The following is a 22103-nucleotide window of genomic DNA, read 5'->3' on the forward strand; positions in this document are numbered from 1 at the left end:
TAACGTGTGAGCAAAGTGAGCGGGTCGACACTTGGGGTTCCAAAGCTCAAGGGCACCACAGTGGTGGTGCGTACCATTTTGCATTCCTCATTGAGCGTGTTACCCAAAGGGGCTGCAATTCAAAATGGCGCCAAACCAACCTTTAGGTTACACTCAACCCGATTAGATGAAACAGGATACATAATGAAATACATGCATCTTTTATTCATAACCTATTTGCATCTCGACTATATATTGATAGAAATTACTGGCTGCACGCTTACACAACGCTGCATACATGTTTGTTTGATACATCCCTTTACAGATACACACCCAGATATCCGTATAAACATATAATTGCATTACACTTAGTCGCACCGACACAACAAACGCCCAACATATCAACATAGGGTGCGTTGGGAAGTTCACCCCGGATACTTCGGTAACTACTTACTTACTTAATCCCTCAGATTAGATAAGAACATCAATCCTGTTTAAAATTGACACGATATATTAGTAATTATCAATGGGTTGGCTAAAGTGTGCCACCGGGCTTCTTACTTTGAAAATGGAATAAACTACGAGTGTTTTTGAGTCCCAATATTCTTGTGGCTCTCATTTTTCTCCACCACACACCTAAGCGTTACGACCTGTAGACATTCACCTCCAATACCCTAACCCTAATCTCAAGTACCGTGCTCATCTTAAATGAAGTACCATTTAAACACGTTAGGGGTTTTGCTTAGATGCATCACGATCATCCCTGGAGGTTTGAGACCAAGAACCAAGAGCTGCGTCTGTAGTGCACAGACACACACACACACACACACACACACAAACAGATTGCAGCTAGTAGTGACGACTGTGATGTGCTTGTATAGTTAACGCTCATCGGGAGGCATTTTCCTTTGAAGGCATGGTAAAACCTCAAAAACATAAAGGTACACAAAATATACAAACACACAAAGTCTCAGAAACTCCAGAGTTGCCAGAATGCTCGCTCGCGCGCGCGCTTCAAAGGCGTCGTTAGATTAAAAGATTTTTCAACAGCAGCGCCACCCTACCAACTTGGCTGCTAGAATATGAATGAGACACATACAGTAGATACGAATATAGTTATACTGTATTTCCCATTTCTATTGGATAGTATGTGTCAAAAAATAGGAATAGACCTGTGCTAATCTCGCTGAGATTAATCAGGCAAAATATGGACTTGATTGCAAAGAGTTGTCCCTCTGTCCTTGGATGATCACACACATGGAGACAGGTTGGGGGGGGGGGGGGCAGAGGGGTGGTTGGGTGAAAGAGTGCACCTGATTTAATGTGATGCACAAAGGCACCACTCTGATGTGTCTCATTAATTCTTCAGCTCAGTGGGCTGTGGACGGACGCGGCGGATTGACAGGGGATGAGGAGACTTCCCCGGCATCTTCCTAACATTTTGAAATGAAAGCATAGTTTAGTGAAGATGCCTCCAAGCGCTATATGGACCCCCGTCCCCACCCCTTTGTATAAGATCAACGCAGTCAGTCTTCCCACTGCAAATGCATGAATCGCGCAAACTGCAGTGACGTGATTATGCCTTGTCAAGCCCGGCAACATCATAAAAAAATACTTTTTTGATTTCCTGCAAGCAATAATATGGAGATCAGGAACCGTTAAGGCTGTGCAGGGGAGGTAATAACCAAGGTATCGCTATTCGCAGAGTTCCCGTTTTATGCTCCCATGTGTTCAATTAGCAATCATCATGCGTTCTAATCACCCCTCAAATAGGCTCGATTATGCTTTACAGTGCAACTGATTGCACTGCATTGATCAGCTCGCTGTCTTGGATAAAAGCTGCAAACTGGACAACTCTGAGATGCGCTTCTTTTAGCCCCAGTAACAATAATGTTTGACATGAAAAAAATGGCGATAGAATACCAGAAAATGTTAGCATCATTCGTAGTTGCTTTGACATACAGTATAACATTGTTGTGATGTATTCAACAATTGCTTACAATCTGAAATGTCTTGAAACCAGTCCTTAAAAAGTTATTTAAAATGGGTTTTTTTTCCCCATCACAAATGTCACTCAATACCAATAAATGAGTCAAAGCCATATTTTTTTGAGTAAGGCTACAAATGAGACATTTATTGACAACTTTAAATGTTTCCAAAGGTAGCCATGTAATCATAATAACTAAGAATAATACTTTACAATAAATATAAATAATAGTAACCAATATAAATATGAGTGTTGAACTTTTTAAATAAATCCCACAAATTAATTTTTAAAGGCCTGCTCAAAACGTCCTCAGGTCTTGGTAGCAATAGATTGATTCTCGAGGTAAACCCTAAAATTAAAAGTTTCCAGGAGTTTGAGATGACATGGATATTCTTTTGTGTTTTTCTATTTGGAGTGGAATTTCCTGGGAAGGCTGTTCAGTTTCCCATTTTTCCCCACCTTTCTCTGGTATACAATCATTTCTGACCTCCAGAGTTTTGGTAAATCATTTACAGTACAACAACCTATTTACATTCAGTGTAAAAAACAAACAAAAAAGGCCATAAAAAAGTTTTGTAGCGAGATTACAAATTGTGAAAAATATCCCATTTCCCCCCAGTATTAAAAAATGTTGCCTTGAATGAGGCAATTAGCTTCAGATGGAGTCACAATAACATACTGTATATGGTATGATAATGAGACTTTCTCTTCATATTACCAAAAGCAGATAAACAGTCAAATGGCTGAGGTTGCAAAAGTGTGTTCAAGTGAAGGAATGCTACAGGTCCTCAGCAACAATTGTCTTACGTTTCACAAACAACAGGTTACAAAAAAAACAAGTGCACTGTAAACGATTCCTACACAGTCGTAACAGACAAGAAGGCGTTATGGACTTTGGAGTCCTCGGGGACTCGCGCCCCGTGGCTCATCAGCTCCTGGATGGTCATCCAATTGTCAAGAATCTTTTTGTTTCGCTTCTTCATCATCTTCTTGTGACTGAGCTCCAGGATGTTTATCTCCTTGTGGCCCTCGGCCCCGCCAGCCAGACCCTCTTTCAGACACTCGAAGCGGCTTTTCTGCATGAACTCCCTCCTCTTCCTCTGTTCCCTCGCTCGCGCCAGGTGCTGCTTCCTCTCCTCTTTGCTCCAGTAGCGACCCATCTTCATCTCGCTCATGGCATCGTCGTCCGTGGTCATTCCCCCGCTGCGCTCCTCTCTGATCCTGAGCGCTCGCTCCCGCAGGATGCGGTCGCGAGCGGGCCTCCGGGCCACATAGCGAGTACCGTCTGCCCTCACTTTAACCTTCCACTCCAGACGCGGTTCCCCAGAGCGACCATTCCGGTTCAGTGGATCCCGGCAGACACTGAGGAGACTCAGCTGGCTCTGGGAATACTCCAAGGAAGAGTGCTGTTGTAGCAGCTGCATGTAGCTCTGTAACACAAACTACGGTTAGTGCAGAAATTATGCTTTTTGTTTGCAACTTCCTGTCTAGACTCAATGGTGGGAGGTAACGAACTTTTGTTACCGTACTTATCACTGCCATTAACGGCTATATCAGTCAAATATCCATGGTAACTGGGAGGGCTGCCAGTGAATGAGTTGTGGATTTTTCAGTAATTTGTACTTCACTAAAGTATTTTTATGACAACTTTTTACTTTGACTCACTACATTTGAAAACAGATGTACTCTACACTTTGTACTACTTGCTTTGTCAAAATAGGTTTGTTACTTTTTCTAGCTCTGCGGAAGAAAAGGGTTAGCGTGTAAGCGTGACGTAAAACTTCAATAGAGAGGTAAAGTGAACCGCGGTTGAGAGTTTGACTGATTGATTAATATCTTGGGAACTTATAACTCGGGACAGCAGTGCCATAGAGGAACATTGTGCCAAGTTATCAAAACGGGTATTGTACAGTATATACAGTAATTGACAGTAAAAATCAGCTAAAGTATACTTCAAAGTCTTTGCTTCTCCTAAGTAAGTTGCTGTAATTTTGCCAGTGACACATATTTGGGCATTGTCATTCATAAGGGTTTACTCAATTGGCATGTTGTCATCATACCAACCTGAAGTTGCCGGGATCCGAGCGAGCCGTGGTAAGGGCTGGTTTGGTATGAGGCAAACGGTGGTTTTCTTTTTAGATCTTTGGTTTTCCCCTTTCTCTCGCAGCGCTCATCGTCCGCAGGAAGTGCCGGGTCGGACTCGGATCGAGAGGGGTTACTCTGGTCCGGGCTGCTGGAGAAAACAGCGCAAGGATCTGCTTGGACACCTTGGTCCGGTGAGCCCTGAGACTTGGGAATGGGGCTCGAGAGCTTTGACGAGGCCATTTGAAGGTTCTTCTGGTTGGCGATGCTAATGCGTCTCTGCAGGGAGTGCTCGGGAGATCGCTCCCTACCCAGCGGAGTGGACCGTGCACTCTCCGCTGTGTTATAGGCAGTGGAGCTGTCTTTCTCTCGGGTCTTATCACTTTGAGGGTGTTCGTGGATGTCGGCCAGCTTGCCGTGGCTCTTGAGCCTCCGACCTGGTGAGGAAGCAGGAGGCGTCGATGCTTCTGCCTCCTGGGCCTGTCGGAGCTGATGGGCCTGCATAATGTTCTGACACTCCAGCTCAATGCTCCGCAGTTCTTCATTTAACATTCTCAGCTCTTGCTCCATCCCTTCACCTTCCTCAGCTTCGTCAGCGCTATCTCCATCCCCTCCTCCCTGCTCTGTGAGGCTGCACTCAATACTGTGTCGAATGGAGTATACCCCACACTCAACGCCCTTGCGTATTTGACACTTAACTTCCAGAAGTTGCTGGAAGTGATTCTCCAAACCCAAGATTCCACCTCCACCATTGCTCACTACCCCTTCACAACCTTGGCCTTTAGTTACTGTCCTTTGCCTCTGGGCGTCCTGTGATAGCACAGCAACTCGCCTGCTGTGTGGATTCTGGGTTCGCCATTGTTCCCTCAAACACTGAGCCGGACTCCTCCTGTAGAATCTGGCCAATAACGGTGGGTGCTCGGGACTGTCTGTACTGCACCCGAACCCGCTGTCTTTGTCTTGGCTGTTGGATGAATAGGTAGGTGTGTCGGTTGTCCTTTCCTCCTGAGGCTGCGGATAAAGAATTCAAAAGTGCGCAGATTGCATGGTACGTTTCTAGATTTCCCTCCTTTCTTACCTCATCTTCCATGAGGTTACGATCCTTCTGCCCCTCCGCCATCTTCAGTTCCTTTACCAGCTCCTGTTGCTCATCATCTAGCCATACATCATCCTCCAGCTGAAAAGGAAACCAAACATCTTTTCAAAATCAAGAAACCTTGACATGTTATCAAGAATCCCATGGTGGCTACCTGTGTCTCCGGCCTTGTCACCAGCAGGATGATGCTCTTTGCATTTTCTCCTGACAGCAAGGAAACCGCCTTCTCTCTATCCTGCACTGCATGGCCATTTATCTGCACACATAAACAACACGTCTGTAAAATGATGTTTTGCATGCTTGTCTACCAACCCCAGACACTTTGTAACCCTCGCATCTCTACGATCTGTTGCCCTTCCAGCTATTGCCGTCTCTATCGCTAAGCATGTCCCAGGTGGAGGAAGCACACCATCTAAACGCTCCAGAGTCTTTACTCGCCAACACAATTAACTCTTCTTTGACAGGTGGTGTTCATCTTTTCTCCTCTAGAGTAATGGGGCTGCCATAAGGAGATAATGGGGCCGCAAGGACAGCGGACAGTGCAGCCCATGATCTTTCACAGCAAACAGAAACAGAGAATTAATAGCTGAAATGTGAGTGGAGGTTTTATGGTTGTCTTTTTGCTGGTCTGGTGTTTGTTTGTACACCATAAGGACAGTAGTGTTGGCTCACGTAGTCTTTACACCACTAGGTTGAACGGTAAATTCAGCTTCTACTCCTCAGGTGTGACTTCCTACAAGATTTTGAAATGTTGTATTTATTACACATTGTTTCATTTGTCGCAGAATGTGCAAACATCTGGTGTTTGTGGGAAGAACGGTGCATAAAATGGACGTACGCATCTGTTTCTGCAACTTCATGTGCACATAATGGTGTACCTTGTTGGTGTTTCCATTTAATGAGAATCCAAACAAGACTGAGACAAAGAGCAGTGCCGAGATGATTTAGTTCCTTCTGGAGCTGTGACAAAAGACCTTTATTTCCCTACATGTGGTGCTCCCTGGGCCTGAGGACACCAAACTCTAAAATGTCTTGCATCTATGTCAAACGTACTTTTCCACCAAATAAAGACGAACTTACTTGTAGAATACGATCTCCATTTCTAATGCGCCCGTCTCTTGCGGCTAAGCTGTTTGGCTCCACCTGCACAAAACAACACATTTAATTTCAGCCAAGCAATGATCACGCAATGAAACCAGCCAATAATTTAAACAAAGAATATCTTGAGACAGTAAACAAAGGGGGAACAATGGATGACGGCCAGAAATCTGTACTTGAATATATATATATATATATATATATATATATATATATATATATATATATATATATATATATATTATACACAAGTACAACGTAAACAGGTCGGTACCTTGCTGACATAAATAGCGATATCCTCCTCTTCGTCGGTCCTGTAGCACAAGGTTAGGCCAAGCTTCTCTTGAGTGTTCTGCTTGCATAACTCCACTTCCTGTTGGAGAAACCAATAACTTTCAAATTTCCAGCCATTAAAACAATTTGATTCCTTTTCAACACGTCGTAACGTCTCGTTTTCAGACAAAAACTTATTAGCATTTTAATACACTATGTCATAAAGTAATGTGTAATCGATGAGGCCGCTATGGCTAGCTTTTTTTCGCTTGTGGGAAAACAAGAGTGCAAATCGGAGCCCTCATGCTAAGACTAATACAGTTTTATTACCTGTCGTATGCTAGCTTGCTCGCTTGCTTGCTTTCCAACTACAATATTTTAATGCCAGATACAATTCCAATCCTGAGTTTTTGCTGAGAATTTGCGCTCACTGCTTTGCACGTTTTTTTTAAGCTTTCATACTATGATGCAAAGAGGACTTGTGCTTTGCACGTATTTCATATCAAGGATTAATAAAGATGTGATTGAGTGCAATACAAAACATGAAATCCATATTTGGAAATATGTGTAGTAATTCAGTAAATGGTCTGATTTAATGATCATATTATCCTGTTCATACTGTATTGCAGTATGTTAATTATTTTATTGATGAATAAAAACACGGCGGGCGACTGGTTAGCACTTCTGCCTCACAGTTCTGAGGACCGGGGTTCAAATCCCGGCCCCGCTTGTGTGGAGTTTGCATGTTCTCCCCGTGCCTGCGTGGGTTTTCTCCGGGCACTCCGGTTTCCTTCCACATCCCCAAAACATGCATTCATTGAAGACTCTAAAATTTCCCATAGGTTTGAATGTGAGTGCGAATGGTTGTTTGTTTCTATGTGCCCTGCGATTGCCTGCCGACCAGTTCAGGGTGTACCCCGCCCCTCGCCCGAAGATAGCTGGGATAGGCTCCAGCATGCCTGCGACCCTAGTGAGGATAAGCAGAACGGAAGATGAATGAATGAATAAAAGCACATATTTACATTAAGATTCAGTACAAGTAAATTGGACAGATTATGAATTTGCATTTTTACACCCCCATGTTTACGTAGAGTTATTATGAAAACCATACTGTATATTCTGTAATTACTGACTGTAATATCACGTTGAAGTTTTGGTGGGCTTCGGAGGATTTTCACATTTCAAACTGGGATGTGGCCCAAGTTTTCTGGGGTAGTGTTTGATTCAAAACATGTCAGAAAATAGACAAAAAGGTTGATCAGTTTTCCGAAATCCAAGCTAATATCCATAAATGTCTTAATTATCTAGCTACTTATGCTTTACCTCAAACACAGTTTCTTTGTCCACTATGGAGAGGATGATCATTTACTCATAAATGTTGATGTATTCCTGAACAATTTGTCCACTTCTAAAATGAAGGCTATGCACCTGAACTCTACTGTACCTTAACAATGCTTGTTATGTGAACCAACAAGATGGGGTTTAGGTTAGTAATCCTATAAGGTAAATAACATACGTAAGTGGGTGGAGGGGCCAGCCAAGATTGGCAGCGGAAGTAATTAATTTCTATGGCAATGAACCCTGTGTGCAAAACTGACCTTCAAAGGCTGCGCTATGGAAGCTGTTTATGCTAATGTGATAACTCTCAAACCTCACCGCTTTTGCAGATGCTTGAGTTCTACATTGCATGACAGCCAAATTCAGAAGCAGGATCACGCACCACTAACGTGTGATATCATCGAGCTGGGAAAGAGATTGGTCAAGAGGCTCAAGAAGACATGGTTAGGTCTAATTTGTATTGAGATAGCCGTGACCCCACATAGATACTATTCATTAGCTCGTGTGCCTTAGGAGTTTGCTATTGTAAGGTAGCGAAGACTATTAGGTTGTTTTAAATACACAATGTGTAATTATCTTTGTTGTATGTTTAGTTTGACAGTAACCTTCATCTGAGAGTGGCAATGAACATCTTGAAGTATTTTTTGTTTGCAAGAATATTTGCTAATTATAGCTACCAAACTGGCACTTGCTGTCACCACTGTAGGTCTAGCCTATGTAAAGCACCCCATCGAGCTAATTATTAGACTGAAATCTACTTTTTACAAGTCTTTTTCAGGGGTACCATCCTATTGACAAGCCATTGATCTCTTAACTCACTCACTGCTAGCCTTCCTAGTTAACATGGATATTTGACTTCTAAAGCCGTCAATGGCAGTGAATGTGTTAAAAAAGAACCATGATCTAAATTTTGTGTTTATATATTTTTCTCCCTCCTTTTCAAACAGTAGTGTTAATTTGTGAGTATTATGACACCATGTTGCTGATCTGTCAATCAGCAGCAACTCCAGGGACCAACCTTTCTCATTCATCCAGTCAGAAAGCCCTCCATGTTTCAGTTAGATACACATGGATGGATGGAGCTAAGTGAGGTTTGCTGGGATGTGCTACCTGGCTGCCAAGCTGACCTTGTTGTGATTGTGTGAACCCTCTCATCCATATCACTCAGCAAGGTAGGACTCAGCTGGCAGCGAGGGAGCCCTAATGACCCACAATGCAATTCACTGAACCAGGAAGTGCCCATTAAACCAGCCAGGGCCGACAGTGCCTCGTCACTGTCACAGACAATCGCCCACAGGTCCTGTTTTGGACCGCTGCAATGCATTTGTTACATCGCGCGCACACACATACACACACACACACACAGCCCTACGTGTGTTCTCGTGTGCTCATTAAAGTAATGGTTTGCATCGTGCGAATCAGCCAACCAAGCAAGTGTAATCACTTTTGGCCAATCTGGTGTAGCATTGGTTTAGTCCAAAATGACACTCTAATGCTGGCCAAACTTTAAAAAAGATAAATTCTTTTAAATTTGACATATTTATAACAAGCTTGCCAAATCTTAAATCAAATGATTTAAAAAGAAACAAAATCACCAAGTATATAAAATAAGGCTCTAAAATCAAGCTAAATATAAATGCCAGCTCTCGGACGCTGTGTCCGCTGAATGCGCTGGAAACCACGCCCCGCTCGACCTTCGACATTGAAACAACGAAATACACTCATCACTTAGTCAAGCACAACAAAAACGGACAGAAGCATGGGGAGAACACACAAACTTCACACAGGAAGGCTGGAGCCGGGTTTCGAACCCTGAACCTCAGAACTGTGAGGCAGACGTCCTAACCACTAACAGGTCACGCTGCCGTAGGTTTTTTTCTTTCTTTCTATCCTTCCTAAATGAATTCATAAAGTGCAATCGTACCTCATAAACATACTCTTCAGTCCGCTCAACTTCGGCCGGCATATTGGACAGGTACTCGGGACATTCATAGAACTCATGTTCCATAGTTTGGATAGAATGGCAGCTGGAAAGAAAAGAGCAGCAGCAACTGAAACTAAAGTGACTGCTCCATCAGCCCATACACTTGCAACTGCCTGTTAAAACAAATAGTAAATAATAATTAAAAAAATAGTAGCACACACCTGTCAGACAAAAGGAAGGGACAGACGTCAGGCACGGGCGGTGTCGCCGGTCGGAGCTTGGCCAGCGCCATGATGTGCTCGAAAGTGATGTCGGTTTGCGTGCACACGTCGGCCACGCACGCCTCCCGCGACGGACCGCCTTGGTGCTGCGTGACGGGTCGGATGACCTGGACAACGATGGGGTCTCGCCGTGTGCCCTCCACCGCGGCCTCATCCTGCTCCCCCTTGGAGAAGTTACGCCTGTTCACCTGCGGGTGGAAGACCGTTTAGTTTGCTATTATTGGGCTTGTAACGTTACATTTAGACCAAGGTACCGAAGTCAAATCATTGTAAAATATTAGGACCACAAGAGTTGCGGATGTGAATGTTTTAACCATATTCCTGTCCGCACTCCATCTGAAATTACACCTTGCTCCCTAATTAAGCACAGTGAGCCTATTAGATAAATCAGAATAATAAAACAGGTTCCAGCAGCAGGGATATACTTTACCACCCCCTTTAAGATCTGAAAAGGGTGCGGCACGAGGGAATGTAGTGAGGGCTGAACGTGCTCGCCTAAGACGTCAAAGTGACTGACACCTGTCAGCTAACCTGAATGCAAACGAATGAACTCCTTGCACTGACACATCATTTAAGCCACTTACTACATGCCCTAATGACAAGTTTGCGCTCCAGTTCATTTTCAATCTGTCACGAGGTGATATTTGCACATTGTGAATTTTCAAGATGAAAACCCGCCTGCAGCGCACAACTATCGACTTGACTGTGTTGCCGCACTTCTCAAACTTGATAAAAACGCAATAAACTACCAACTCCGAATGTTTGAAAAAGTTACGATCAGATCCAGATGGGGGCGCGGGCATAATGGTTCAGAACGTGCATGTTTTAGTGTTTACATCACATATGCTGAATTGCCCAATTAAACCACAAATGAGGACATAAAATGATTGGAGGAGCTTAAATGCTACCGCAAACATACGCTCATTTGTCATCTATTCTGACAGTGCTATAAAAATGTCTGTATATTTTTTATGACAATCATAAGACAGTACTTATTACATACACACAATGAAAAAGAGCAACGTAGGTGAAATGGACTTCACTACAGACTAACCTGCAATAAACAGAAAAAGAGTGACATTGGTTTAAAATACTGCATTCTCTATATATTTTCTAAGGTGACATAGATAGCAAACAGCCATTGTAGGCCACAGGCTATTAATGCAACTGTTTGAGATCTTCTAATTATACACATCGTCAACCACCAGTGCTTCCGAGCACACCGCTGGTGCACAAACGGCGTGGCGTCTCTTGAAATTGGGGGTTAAAAGTAGCACAGCGAAGGTCAGCCCGAGGCCTGCAATATGCTCAAGACTCAGCCCCTTTCGAATGTGTCACTGGCTTTTATCTTTTACCACTTTTTTTTATTTATTTTTTTTAATCCAAACGAGAGGGCTGCAGATAAGAGATGGCGTTTTATTTGTGTTTGCCCTGCGCCGATAAGAGCATGATGGAAACCTGGAAATGTGTCAGATAGGGTGTCATTGTGAGCAACAACGACAACAAAAAAGACATTCTCCATACACGACATCATCGCGTGAAAGGCTTGTAACAATGTGCTCACTGCATTAACTGCACTGATCATGCCGGTGTCATTGAATAATGGGAACGGGGACAATAAGCTTCTGGCTATTCAATGTCGACCTTGGCCCAAAATCCCCTTCCTTCAGATTGGTGATTGTAGTGAATTTCAATCCAATACAAGTGAGATTGTTATTCCATTCGAATTGGTGTATTGTGACAGGAGACGGAAGCGCAGGTGGCGCCGCGCGCCCACAATCTGCCGCAATCTCGCCTGAGATGAGCGGAGCCATCATAAATGTCTCATTTCAATAATAACAGTGGAAGGAGGACTTTGAGTGACGGGCTCCGGTGAATCGCATTGACCCTTGCCTTGTGATACCTTCATGCCATTGATGTAAGTAGACATTTTGGTGGAGGGAATGCACATCGGGAAGTACTTGGGCCAGTACAACCCTCAAAAAAATTCAAAAGAAAAAAAAACAACAACTCAATAATAATTCCAATTTTAAGGGTTCTTGGATTCCGTTGATTCAACGTGACAAGACATGTAACGGGAGACAATTAGCCAAAAATGCAAATCAAATGGCGAGTAGGCGGTAAAGATGGCCGCTCGCGGACGTCAATGGCGGGTTCAAGGAGACGAGGTGCTCAACTGGAGAGTTTAGTCGTCGCATGTGTGGGTGGGGGGCTTGGGGGGAGTACGCTCAAGTGGCAATGAGTGTCCTTCACCGTTTTGCAGACGCGGGATTGTGCACAGAAACGGCCAATTAGGTCTGCATCAAGACTGCACACCGACATGAAACGGATTAAGCAAAGCAACGTAAGGTAAGCCTTCTCCTCTGAAGACAAATTCAAAATAAATACATATTCTTTTGATTTTGGTTTCTTCTTCAATAGCGGCAGATTTGTGGGCTTGGCGTTACTGTCCTTCAACTGGTCGCGCTGCGTACAAGTCCCACAACAATACGAGTGTAAAGGACGCTTTTATATACAAAAGACCGTTCAAAGATGGTTCAAAAAAAAAAAACGTTGAACAGCAAAACAACATAAAGTAACGAGCCGTCAACGGTCGTTGCGAAGAAAAAAACAATCCGTGTTGTCTGTACTGCAGCCCCCGTACTTCTTGCATTCAACATTGGTTCCCAGCATGCATTGCGCCATGAAATGCTTCAGCAGACAAGGAACCATTTTTGATAACTTAATGGATGGAAGAAGTCGAATAAATCAACGATGAAAAACAGATGGCCATCAAATATCATACTGATATTATAGTGATAAATCATAAAAACAGCGAAGCCACGAAAACTAACCTCAACATGCTAGTCAATACCTTGTTTGTTAGCAAGATGTGCTTTTATTCCCTTCAAATTGGACTTTTTCAGGGTCTATATCACAGGTGTCAAACTGGTGGCCCAGGAGGGCCAGATCCGGCCCGCAACATCATTTTATGTGGCCCGCGAAAGCAAATCATGTGTGTCGACTTCATGTTTCTTGTTTCTTTATTGGCTTCTGATTTTAAAACTAGTTCTCCGTCAATTTGCTGTGTCTATGTCATTATATGAGACAATATTTGATATGGCTTCACAGTCCTGTCGGGCCTCCGAGGGAAGCCATAACTACAATGTGTCCCGCGACAAAAATGAGTTTGACACCCCCTGGTCTATATGGTGGGGAATGCAATCGATATTGCAACAAGCTTCTTTTCTTGAAGCTTCGATTGTACCTCTTATATTCTTTGGAGAGTCTCCAACTAGGACCGCTCAAGTGTTATATTGGCATTGCGCAAGCGCACACAGTGACAAATCAAATGCCAAATGTTAATAAGCTCGGCGACAAGGTCGGCGTGGCTTGACAGATTGCGCCCGCAAGAGTTTCATTAGCCTCAACATCCTGCAATGCACATAACAATTAGCGAGCATCGAGCCGCGCATGCACGACATTTTTCCACCGCGTTAATTAGCCTGCTTTTTTTTTTTTTTTTTTTTTTTCAGAAAAGGAGAGGGGGCTCAGAATGAATTGGATTTACTGTAAATGTGGATTGTCTCTTGTCTGGCTTTAAAACGACACCGGACAATAGTGAATTCGGCTGCTGGGGGTCACAGGTCGCACCCCTATCGTTCATCCGGAGTTCACGAGGAGGTTATGTGTTACGCTTCTATAACATGAGTTCCCCGCCCATCTATGCCATTTGTCACCTCCAAATGGTTGGCCGTGTTCTATCTGGCCACAAATTGTCATTTTAAAAGAATTAAGGAAATATGCTTGCGTCTTGGTGGTATTTGAGCATCCTTTTAAGTCAGTGCCTCTCTTTGTTTGTATTCATCAACAATAGAAAGTCGTCCCCAAAAGACAAAAGCGCTTTTACAGTTTAAATGAGCCCTCATTTTCTTCCATTGACAACCAAAATAAGCCACCGAAAAGAAGGGGTTTTGATTGTCTTCTAATGAATTTATTCATTTCAGATTTTGGCTGAAGGCAAAAAAAAAAAAAAAAGTGTTTTCATAAAACATTTTCCTGGAGAGCCAGAAAAATCAAAGATTCATGCGGTAGCTCTTTGCATAACATTAAATGTTTTTTTTTTTTCCTCCTTCAAAAAAAGCCTGTAGTGTGAACTCAATATTTTTCCACCACTCGCTATCGTCAAACTTTTTGTTATGGAACATCTAGCTCATTAGCATTATTCATAACATGAAGTTTCCCCTTTGGTGCAGAAGAACAACTAAAAACTACTTCTTTTATTGGGAGGATAAATGCTGCGTAAACAAGAAATAAAAGCTTTAAAAATCTGCATTTTGTGTCCTGTCGACCAATCACGTGAAGCTACCAATGTGGTTGACACCAAAACAGCGGAGATCCTCAAATTAATGGGTCATTTTCATAGAATTTGATCAATAACGGTAAAGACATACCCCGCTGAATTTCCTTTCACTAATCGATTTGAATGATTGGCAGTTGTTCTCCATCGAAAAGTCATAATGGTTTATAAAATATTCCCAAATAACATTTTTCAAACTTTACATGCCAAAATGTCTTTACCGTTATGTGTCCCGAATGAGGTTGCATGATTCGGAACATGTTTTCTGAAGATTCTAATTACATTTTTTTTTGATAAATCGGCTTTTTCTTTGCCTTTTCCACGAAAACTAATGCACATGCATTTTAGTGTCTTCGGAATTCCTTTTTTTTTTGTGTTTTTTTTGTTATTTTACATGCATAACTCAAGCTGTCTTTACCGTTGATGCCACTCTAGATAGCCACGTTATGTCGGTGCAATACACCAGAGGGATATGTCATCAACAGAGACATTTCCAAACCTCCACACAACCATGGACCATCAACCTCTCCACCCCAAGGGCACGAATGTGTTATAGTTACATGTAATCATAGCCCCAGACTATGCAGATGGCTTTGTGCTATTCTATCCGTAACTGGACTCGACGGCAGCGTCTGAGTAGCCCTAATTGGCTTGCGAACTCAGCTTAGTTAAGTGGAAATTCAACACCAGCGTGCTGCGGTAACCTCATCCAACCCCCCTCGAACCACCTGCGTCCTTACTGTTGCTTTCCAAAATGGACTGGACGTGTTGTGAAGAGACGTAAAGAGTGCAGAAAAGTTCCGCTTTGGAGTTCTTGATAGTGTAGTGCAGGGTGTTTGGATTTTATAGGGTTGAAAAGCGCTTGAATTAAAAAACTAAAAATTACAAAAAAAAAAGGAAAAATGGCAGTACAGGTCTATATGAATCATGGGATTTTTGTAAAAAAAAAAAAAAAAAAAAAGTACAATAATCAAATAAAATGTGAAATGCAGATATTTTAAAACAAAATTATTTCAAGTAATTGTGTTTGACTGTTTTTTTTGTTCTAAATAGGGCCTAACCGATATGGATTTTTTTTTTTTTTATAGACAGATGCCAGTTCCGATATTTGGCAGAATAAAACTCAGATAACCGATTAATTGGCCAATGGATTTGAGAAAATATATATTTAATTGCTGAAACTGACCCCAAAACTTGGTATTGTTCATTTTGTGATGTGTTGTTAAAAAAAATCTGCTGTTTGTTTCAATGTTTGTGTTTGTAATATTTTAATGTGTAAAAAAAAAAAAAAAATCATTAAAAAAGCATCAAAAACATTTGCTGATTTGAAAAGAGGCCCGAGTTTTAAAAAGCTGAAAACAGCTTAAATAAATCCCGATGTCATTCCCAGTGGTCAAATTACTCCACATGGGGAAAGAAAATCTGCGCAAAACCAGAACAAACCTGTCCGAATTTTTGTTTTTTGTGCTACATAGGTGACGTAAATACGATTTTCTTTTCCCCCTGCACATGCCTGGACTTTTCCAATAACACCCACCGTGTGGCTACAAGCTCCAGATGGTTGACTTTTAAGAACCTTCCAACTTGACATGACAAAAGCCTGCAGATGTGACCATAAGGTGTGTTATTGGGTTATTGTACTTGGCTTGCAGTCACATCAATGTCACACACCGAAACCTTATTGAATTAGTCTCTCTATCTTCTTTGCTTGCGTATGTCGCTCCATATAGGTCAGGAAAAAAAAAAAATCCTCCTTTAAGGGGGTGGAGTTACGCTTAAGTGTATTAATAAGTGCTGTAGTGAAAGACAGGCAAAAGCAGTGGGATGGAACAAAGTTGAAACAGTGCGTGGCGACTGATAAGAAACGAGAGAATGCTTTTTTTTAGGAAGAATGGAAGCTTTCCTCCCTCCTTCTTTAGCCCACTCCCTCGCCTCCTATCCTATCATCTTGGCCAGGCTAATTGGCCAAAGCTGATAACAAGTGATAAGTCTTCTCATCACGCGTAAAGACCAGCGGTGACGTTTTTAACACAGTCGTAAAAATAAAAGACAGAATGTGCAATAAACGCGGATGCGTGTTTGTGATCTTTATTGTACGTGTGTAAATATGCATATAGCTACCTCTTAAATGTGTGTGTGCGCCTTTTGGCTTTGTCTGCAGGGGAGTAAGGAGACACAGGCTTTCATTCCGGGCTTATCAGAGCTAGCAAGGGGAGGGGGTGAGGGGTGGTTATTGGCTGGTTGTTTTTTTTTTTTTGTGCTTTTTTGACCCTTCCCAAATAAGTAAATGAAATGAAAGTGTATGACATCAAAAAAAAAAATAATAATAAAAAGCTCGGAACGTAATAGATTTTTCTTTTCTGACAGGCAATCCCAAAGCCGAGTGTGTTTGCATGGGAGACAAAGAGTGCGACTTGTCAAGTGCAATTATGCTCACAGGTGAAAAGGTCCGCTTGCTGACCCGCGCAGGCAGACGGCGCCACTTCGTTACCCTCCCGAAATAAAATATAGCGCGAGATCAAATTGAAAAGGTCGCCTTATTCAAGGTTCGCCAAATGCAAACAGCAACGAGGACTGTGAAAAGTGGACACACACAAACGCGTGCTACAAGACAAACGATTCAACCCAACCTGATCTGGATGATGTCATGGCTCAGGTCTGAGGAGGCCATATGGAGCGGCCGGCTGCGCGTGGACCGGACCGGGGTCTCCGTCTAAGCTCCCCACGGTGCTGCCTAACAGCCTGGGCATGTGGCTAAGCATCTGTCCCACAGTCGCAGTCCACAATAGACCCACAACAACAACATTAGGTATAGTTATCCTGATCAAATTCTGTTTTTCTACCATTGAAACCATCAGCTCTATGTACAGATAAGGAACAAAGGGCAGCACAATCCACCGAGCAGCAAACATTGTCAGCGTGGTACAAGAGAAGCAAGGTGTGCACCTCTACAGACTATTAAATAACCAAGAAAAACACTGCAAATTGCTATATTTGTTGACAAATTTACATTATGGAAAAAGGGAGCCAGTTCCCCACCAAAGCCAGCAGATGGTGCTATGGTGAAAAAAAACTTATTTTTTTTTTTTTTTGGGTCAATCCACGATATAGAGTATGTTAGGAATGATTCAATTGCAAAAAGCAATTGTGCACGCTGCCTCTGTCTTCTATGCGGGGCAGCAGGGTACTCTGTCTTTCGTCGCCGAGGTGACCGTGACTGGCAGGGCATAAATGTTCAAAATCTGCCAAACATTCCTAGGAAAAAAAATATTGGATCAATTTTGTTCATCTACATGCAAATTTAAAAATAAAAGCGAAGTGACCAACTTGTAATCTGACAATCTCCTGACAATATTATTTTCCACTCAAATCACGACCATCCGAGCAGGTGGTATCCGTGGAAACACAAACTGTACCAAAAAAAATGCTCAGTGGGAGAACAACAGCGAGCGAGGAGGAGGGGAAGACTTGAGAAATGCGAAATGATGAAAGGGAAAAGCGATGAGGGGATTGCCGAGAAGTCTCTCACTCCCTCATCAGCCTCGGGTTTGAGGACAAAGTTACGCCGTGACACACTTCTTGCTCACGCAAACTGAACTCTCGTCTCTCTTTCCCCTCTTTCTCGCCGCTAATGAGAACTGTGCGCCCGAATGGCTTTCAAAGACATGCTGCACAGGAGGATACAAAATCTCCTTGTAGTTTACTGCAAAACCAGGAGATTGTGGAGAAAATCCCAAATTTGGACTTTGCAAAACACACTCCAAACCAGCAGGGGTCTCCAAACAACAAAGGCTAATTTGATGGGAAAAAGCTACAAACTTACAGTTTCTCAGACCTGGTCTGGGATTTAATAGGGTTTCATACACAAAGCAGTAATTAGTTCAAAACGATTTGTTTTTTTAATTGTACAATAAAGTTACGCGATGAAAATGCTGAGTGGCTAATAACTCTGGGAAACCAGTCTAAATATACGAAATATATCCTGTGTAGTGCAGTGTAGCCACATGTAGTGGCATGTGACCAAGAAAGTGAATGTCAAGCACTTGATTTCTGGATGACTTTCCCCCCCAAAATCCTTTTTCTGGCACCCAGTTTTGTTCGAATGACTTTAAAATCCCTCAGCAGGTTAACAAACTATGCAAAATGATTATATTGAAATGCGGCCTCCCAGGGTCTCCTCGAACTGACAGCTATTTTTTTTTTCTTGCATTGCACCCAAGCAACACACGGCTCATTATTCTCATTGTTTTAGCCTAGTTTGACACAAGCTCCCTTTCCGTGAAATATCATGCTCATGCTCGTTACGTCGTATCCAATTCTGCTGCTGCTCGGTATCAGAGCACAGCGTTAAATGATGAATGAATGGCCCGCTTCTACTGTACTCGCCGACAAAGCGCGTGTTTGCCTGCACGCTCAGCACCTTACCATATGGCCAGGATTGGCGAGATTCACACTTTACCGGCACTTCCTGTCTAATCGACACATCCGAACCTTGTGAAATGGAATTTTCTGCCCATGCTGACAACGTGTTTGAAGAAACGCAGCCAAGGAAAAGAAAAGATCTGTCATCTTTCTGAGGATCAGATTAAAACATGCCCCAAAGGTCAAAACTGCAGCAGGAATGTCAGTAAAAAGCAGAAGTTCAGTAACTACTGTACTGTATGAGATGCATTCTTCAAGTGTTAGCGGGCAATTCTTTTGGAAGTTTCTTAAACCACCACGAGCCGTAGCTCGGGGGTCTGCAAAATAATTATGTCGTATCATAAAAAAAAAAAAAAAAAAAAAAAAAGTCTCGGATATGATTGTGACGCTTTTGAAATTCACTTGACCTTCTACCCCTGTTAAACGTTGGCTAGCTTGAAAAAAATAGCAGTAGTGGTAGTTATGTTTAATTGGCGATTACGAGGTGGTCCTTGGAAAAAAAAAAAAATCCCCTGTGAGATCCCTGCCACCAAAAAGTTAAAGAACCCCCCTTTTTTTTTTTTTTTTGAAGTGTATGACGGCTTCCTGCCTGGAGGACGCAAAGATGAACTAGTGGAGAAATAACGAGCGGCACGCTCAGAGTTTTCCTTCCTCTTGTTATTATTTCCTTGCTCTTTCTCACTGCAAAAACTTACAAATCTTACCAAGGATATTTGTCTTATTTATTTATTTATTTTAGTCAAAATTAATTTGATGACTTCCTATAAGACTCATCACGTGAGAAAGTCACTTGTTTTTACAATTTGGACTTGTTTCAAGCTCATTTTTACTTGAAACAAGTCAAATAAAATGCCGGTGGAGTCATATTTTTTTTCTTAGGTTTTGGCTTTTTTTCCAAGTAAAAAGGATCTTGAAACAAGTCCATCCATCCATTTTCTGTACCGCTTATCCTCACTAGTCAAAATGTCCAAAACAAGTTAGTTTTTAGTTAGTGAGTCTATTTTTGAGTGTAATCAGATTACTTTTGAGTCGAAATAGGAGAACTATTCACAGTGTTCAGTGCGTTCCGTCATCTTCTACATCGTGATCGCGGCTCACCTGCGCAATCTCGTACAGCAGCTTGTAGTGCTCCTCCCGCTTCTGCAAGGTGCACAAATTGCAGCCCATCGTGGTTGCCAGGGAGACGGCGCGCCGTCCGTCGGAGTGAGACGCTCGCTGGCGCGCCTGAGCTCCCCCGCGGGGCTGAAACGCGCTCGTGCTCCTCGGCTCCCCTCTCGCATCCCTCAGAGGATCCCCACTCTGCGCAAACACACACCAATCACTTCACTGTCTTTCGTGGCTGTGTTCTGTGTGTTTGCGAGGACGAGTCAAAGCACCTGGCTTCTTTTCTCCGCCACTCTCCTCCTCCTCCTCCTCCTCCTACTTCTCCTCCACCTCGGCCGCTTCTTTCAGCGTGTGAGCTCACACTCGTGTGCACACACATTTTGGCTCAGGCGGTGAGGCGGACACACCTCCTCCGGTGGCAGGCTGCCTCCACGCCACGGTGCGGGTGGGCTTCCCGCTCATTGGCTGGGAGAAGAGCAGAGGGGTGGGAGTGCAGAATGCGAGCATCAGTGGGCGTGCAGGTGGGATCCTCTTTGTTAAGCCTAACAAGTGTCCGATACTGTTTAATCTAGTTGTGCTGCGCACCAGCACAACTGGAAATCAATCTCGTTCCCATTCAATCAGATGCCCTCTCGCCATAGATTTGCAGTCACCGGACTGATGCCGCCTCGACACTTTGACAAGGGCACCGGCCTGGGCCGACACGCAGGAAGAAACGCAGACTTCATATTGATTGGCGTCAAATTAGCTCGCAGCCAAACTGGCCCCACTAAACTGAATGGGTGGGAGAGGGAGCGGGAAAAAAAAGCAATATTCACGCCATTCCCGCAATGTGCGGTTTCTATTTTTTTAAATCTGGATTAAATATAAATGATCTTCTGGCGATTCCATGATATCTGTAAAGGCTACCAGGTTAGTGCCTGTTAAGATGTTACTGAAAGCATACAAAAATACATGAGGTAATGTTCCACTCCAGCCCTGTAGGTGGCAGTAACCCCCCCTCCCACACACACACAATTAAATTCAGTTCCTCTTGCTCAACTCCTAACAATATCTTCTAAATGAGAACGTAAACTAGCGGTGACATATTCACCACATACAGTAGACTATTCCAAGGCAAATGTTCCTTTCATTTTTACAGAGAGATAAACATCCCACTAGTGCTCTATTAGCCTGGCAAGTAAAAAGGTTCTCCAAAAGCCCGAAGCCTAACCCTAAACCCCCTAACCCTTCCCCAGATTTTCTTAGAGGTAGCTGTTTTACAAACATGACCAAAGTTAAGAAGAATGCAACGGTTTGCGAAAAGCTTTAAATAATTGAATCTTAACAGACTGAGCGCAGCATCCAAGCCGCATAACAGTAGAATTTCCTAACGAGCATCAAGAAGTGTTGAACCACTCACTGATGAAGAAGCACCGCCGTACTTACTTTTTCCAATTTGTTGTTTTATATGCAAGGCAGACAAATGTTTTTTTCATATATTTACTGTGATTATGAATTCTACTGCTATTTCTCATGACGGCCATTACTACTGAAATAGCCAAGGTCAATGAATCTCAAAGTGGGGTATGAGTACGTGGGCTCCCTCTAGTGGTATGTGAAAGAATCTCTGAATTAAATGTTCAAACTGTGCATATAATGTTACAGTGACTTTTTTTTTTAACCCAATCCAGTATGGTTGTTAGGTACAGTTCAGTCGTATTTAACTGAAGTACAATACATTTACAATTTTATTTTTTTTCGTTTTTTGCACCTTCATGTGCAATGACATGACATTATATATGAATCATCATTTAAGTACAGTATTTTAATTTTCTTGGACTGTGTTCAAATGCGGTTTGTAATGTTCAGGAGTTAGCAAAGAAATATTTCATACACTTTATCGCGAAAGGGGAAAGTGAAAGCTCACTTTAAAATGGCCAATAAGAGTCACATTGATTTAGCTTTCCAATGAAATTGTGACCAATAGCTCTCACGGCCAAGAAGACGACGAGGAGAGCGCACATGCGTCATCCTGCTTATCGCCAGTCATGCAGGTACAAGGACCACAGTGTGGCGGTCAAGGGCGTCGGAGCGCGATAACACTTAACCCTCCTCGCCGCTCACTTTCGCATGAGGTCACCGCCGTTGCCTCCTGACATCCGAAAGGTGACTCGTCGGCGGTGACATCACCAGCCGGG

The 22103-nt window shown here is 42.9% G+C and overlaps 2 protein-coding genes across 8 annotated transcripts in view; one reads left to right on the forward strand and one right to left on the reverse strand.

Moving 5' to 3' along the window:
- gxylt1b (glucoside xylosyltransferase 1b) overlaps window positions 1-22103 on the forward strand; it is a 52426-nt gene that overhangs the window by 21895 nt on the left and 8428 nt on the right. Inside the window, exon 7 of one of the 6 annotated variants that reach the window (XM_061762086.1) lies at window positions 16765-17365. The exons of 3 other annotated variants lie outside the window; for them this stretch is intronic. In XM_061762086.1, coding sequence (XP_061618070.1) covers window positions 16765-16857 — 93 coding nt within the window. In that variant the 3' untranslated portion in view covers window positions 16858-17365. Of the gene's footprint in view, window positions 1-8182; window positions 9759-12321; window positions 12427-16764; window positions 17366-22103 lie in introns of those variants that run through there. 2 more of the 6 variants (XM_061762087.1, XM_061762093.1) reach the window with 2 other exon arrangements.
- Window positions 1032-20647, reverse strand: pdzrn4 (PDZ domain containing ring finger 4). Of its 2 annotated transcripts, XM_061762077.1 has the most exons (10): window positions 20196-20647; window positions 19918-20118; window positions 9999-10246; window positions 9778-9880; window positions 6517-6615; window positions 6225-6287; window positions 5299-5400; window positions 5127-5225; window positions 4031-5059; window positions 1032-3396 (listed from the first exon to the last, which is right to left on the reverse strand). In XM_061762077.1, the coding sequence occupies exons 2-10, from the start codon at window positions 19984-19986 to the stop codon at window positions 2824-2826; spliced, it is 2385 nt and encodes a 794-aa protein (XP_061618061.1). In that variant the 5' UTR covers window positions 19987-20118; window positions 20196-20647; the 3' UTR covers window positions 1032-2823. The 2 variants fall into 2 exon arrangements, with proteins under 2 accessions (XP_061618061.1, XP_061618060.1); XM_061762076.1 differs by having other exon boundaries at window positions 19918-20647.

Source organism: Phyllopteryx taeniolatus, chromosome 22 (assembly GCF_024500385.1).
Source record: "Phyllopteryx taeniolatus isolate TA_2022b chromosome 22, UOR_Ptae_1.2, whole genome shotgun sequence".
Lineage (NCBI taxonomy): Eukaryota > Metazoa > Chordata > Actinopteri > Syngnathiformes > Syngnathidae > Phyllopteryx > Phyllopteryx taeniolatus.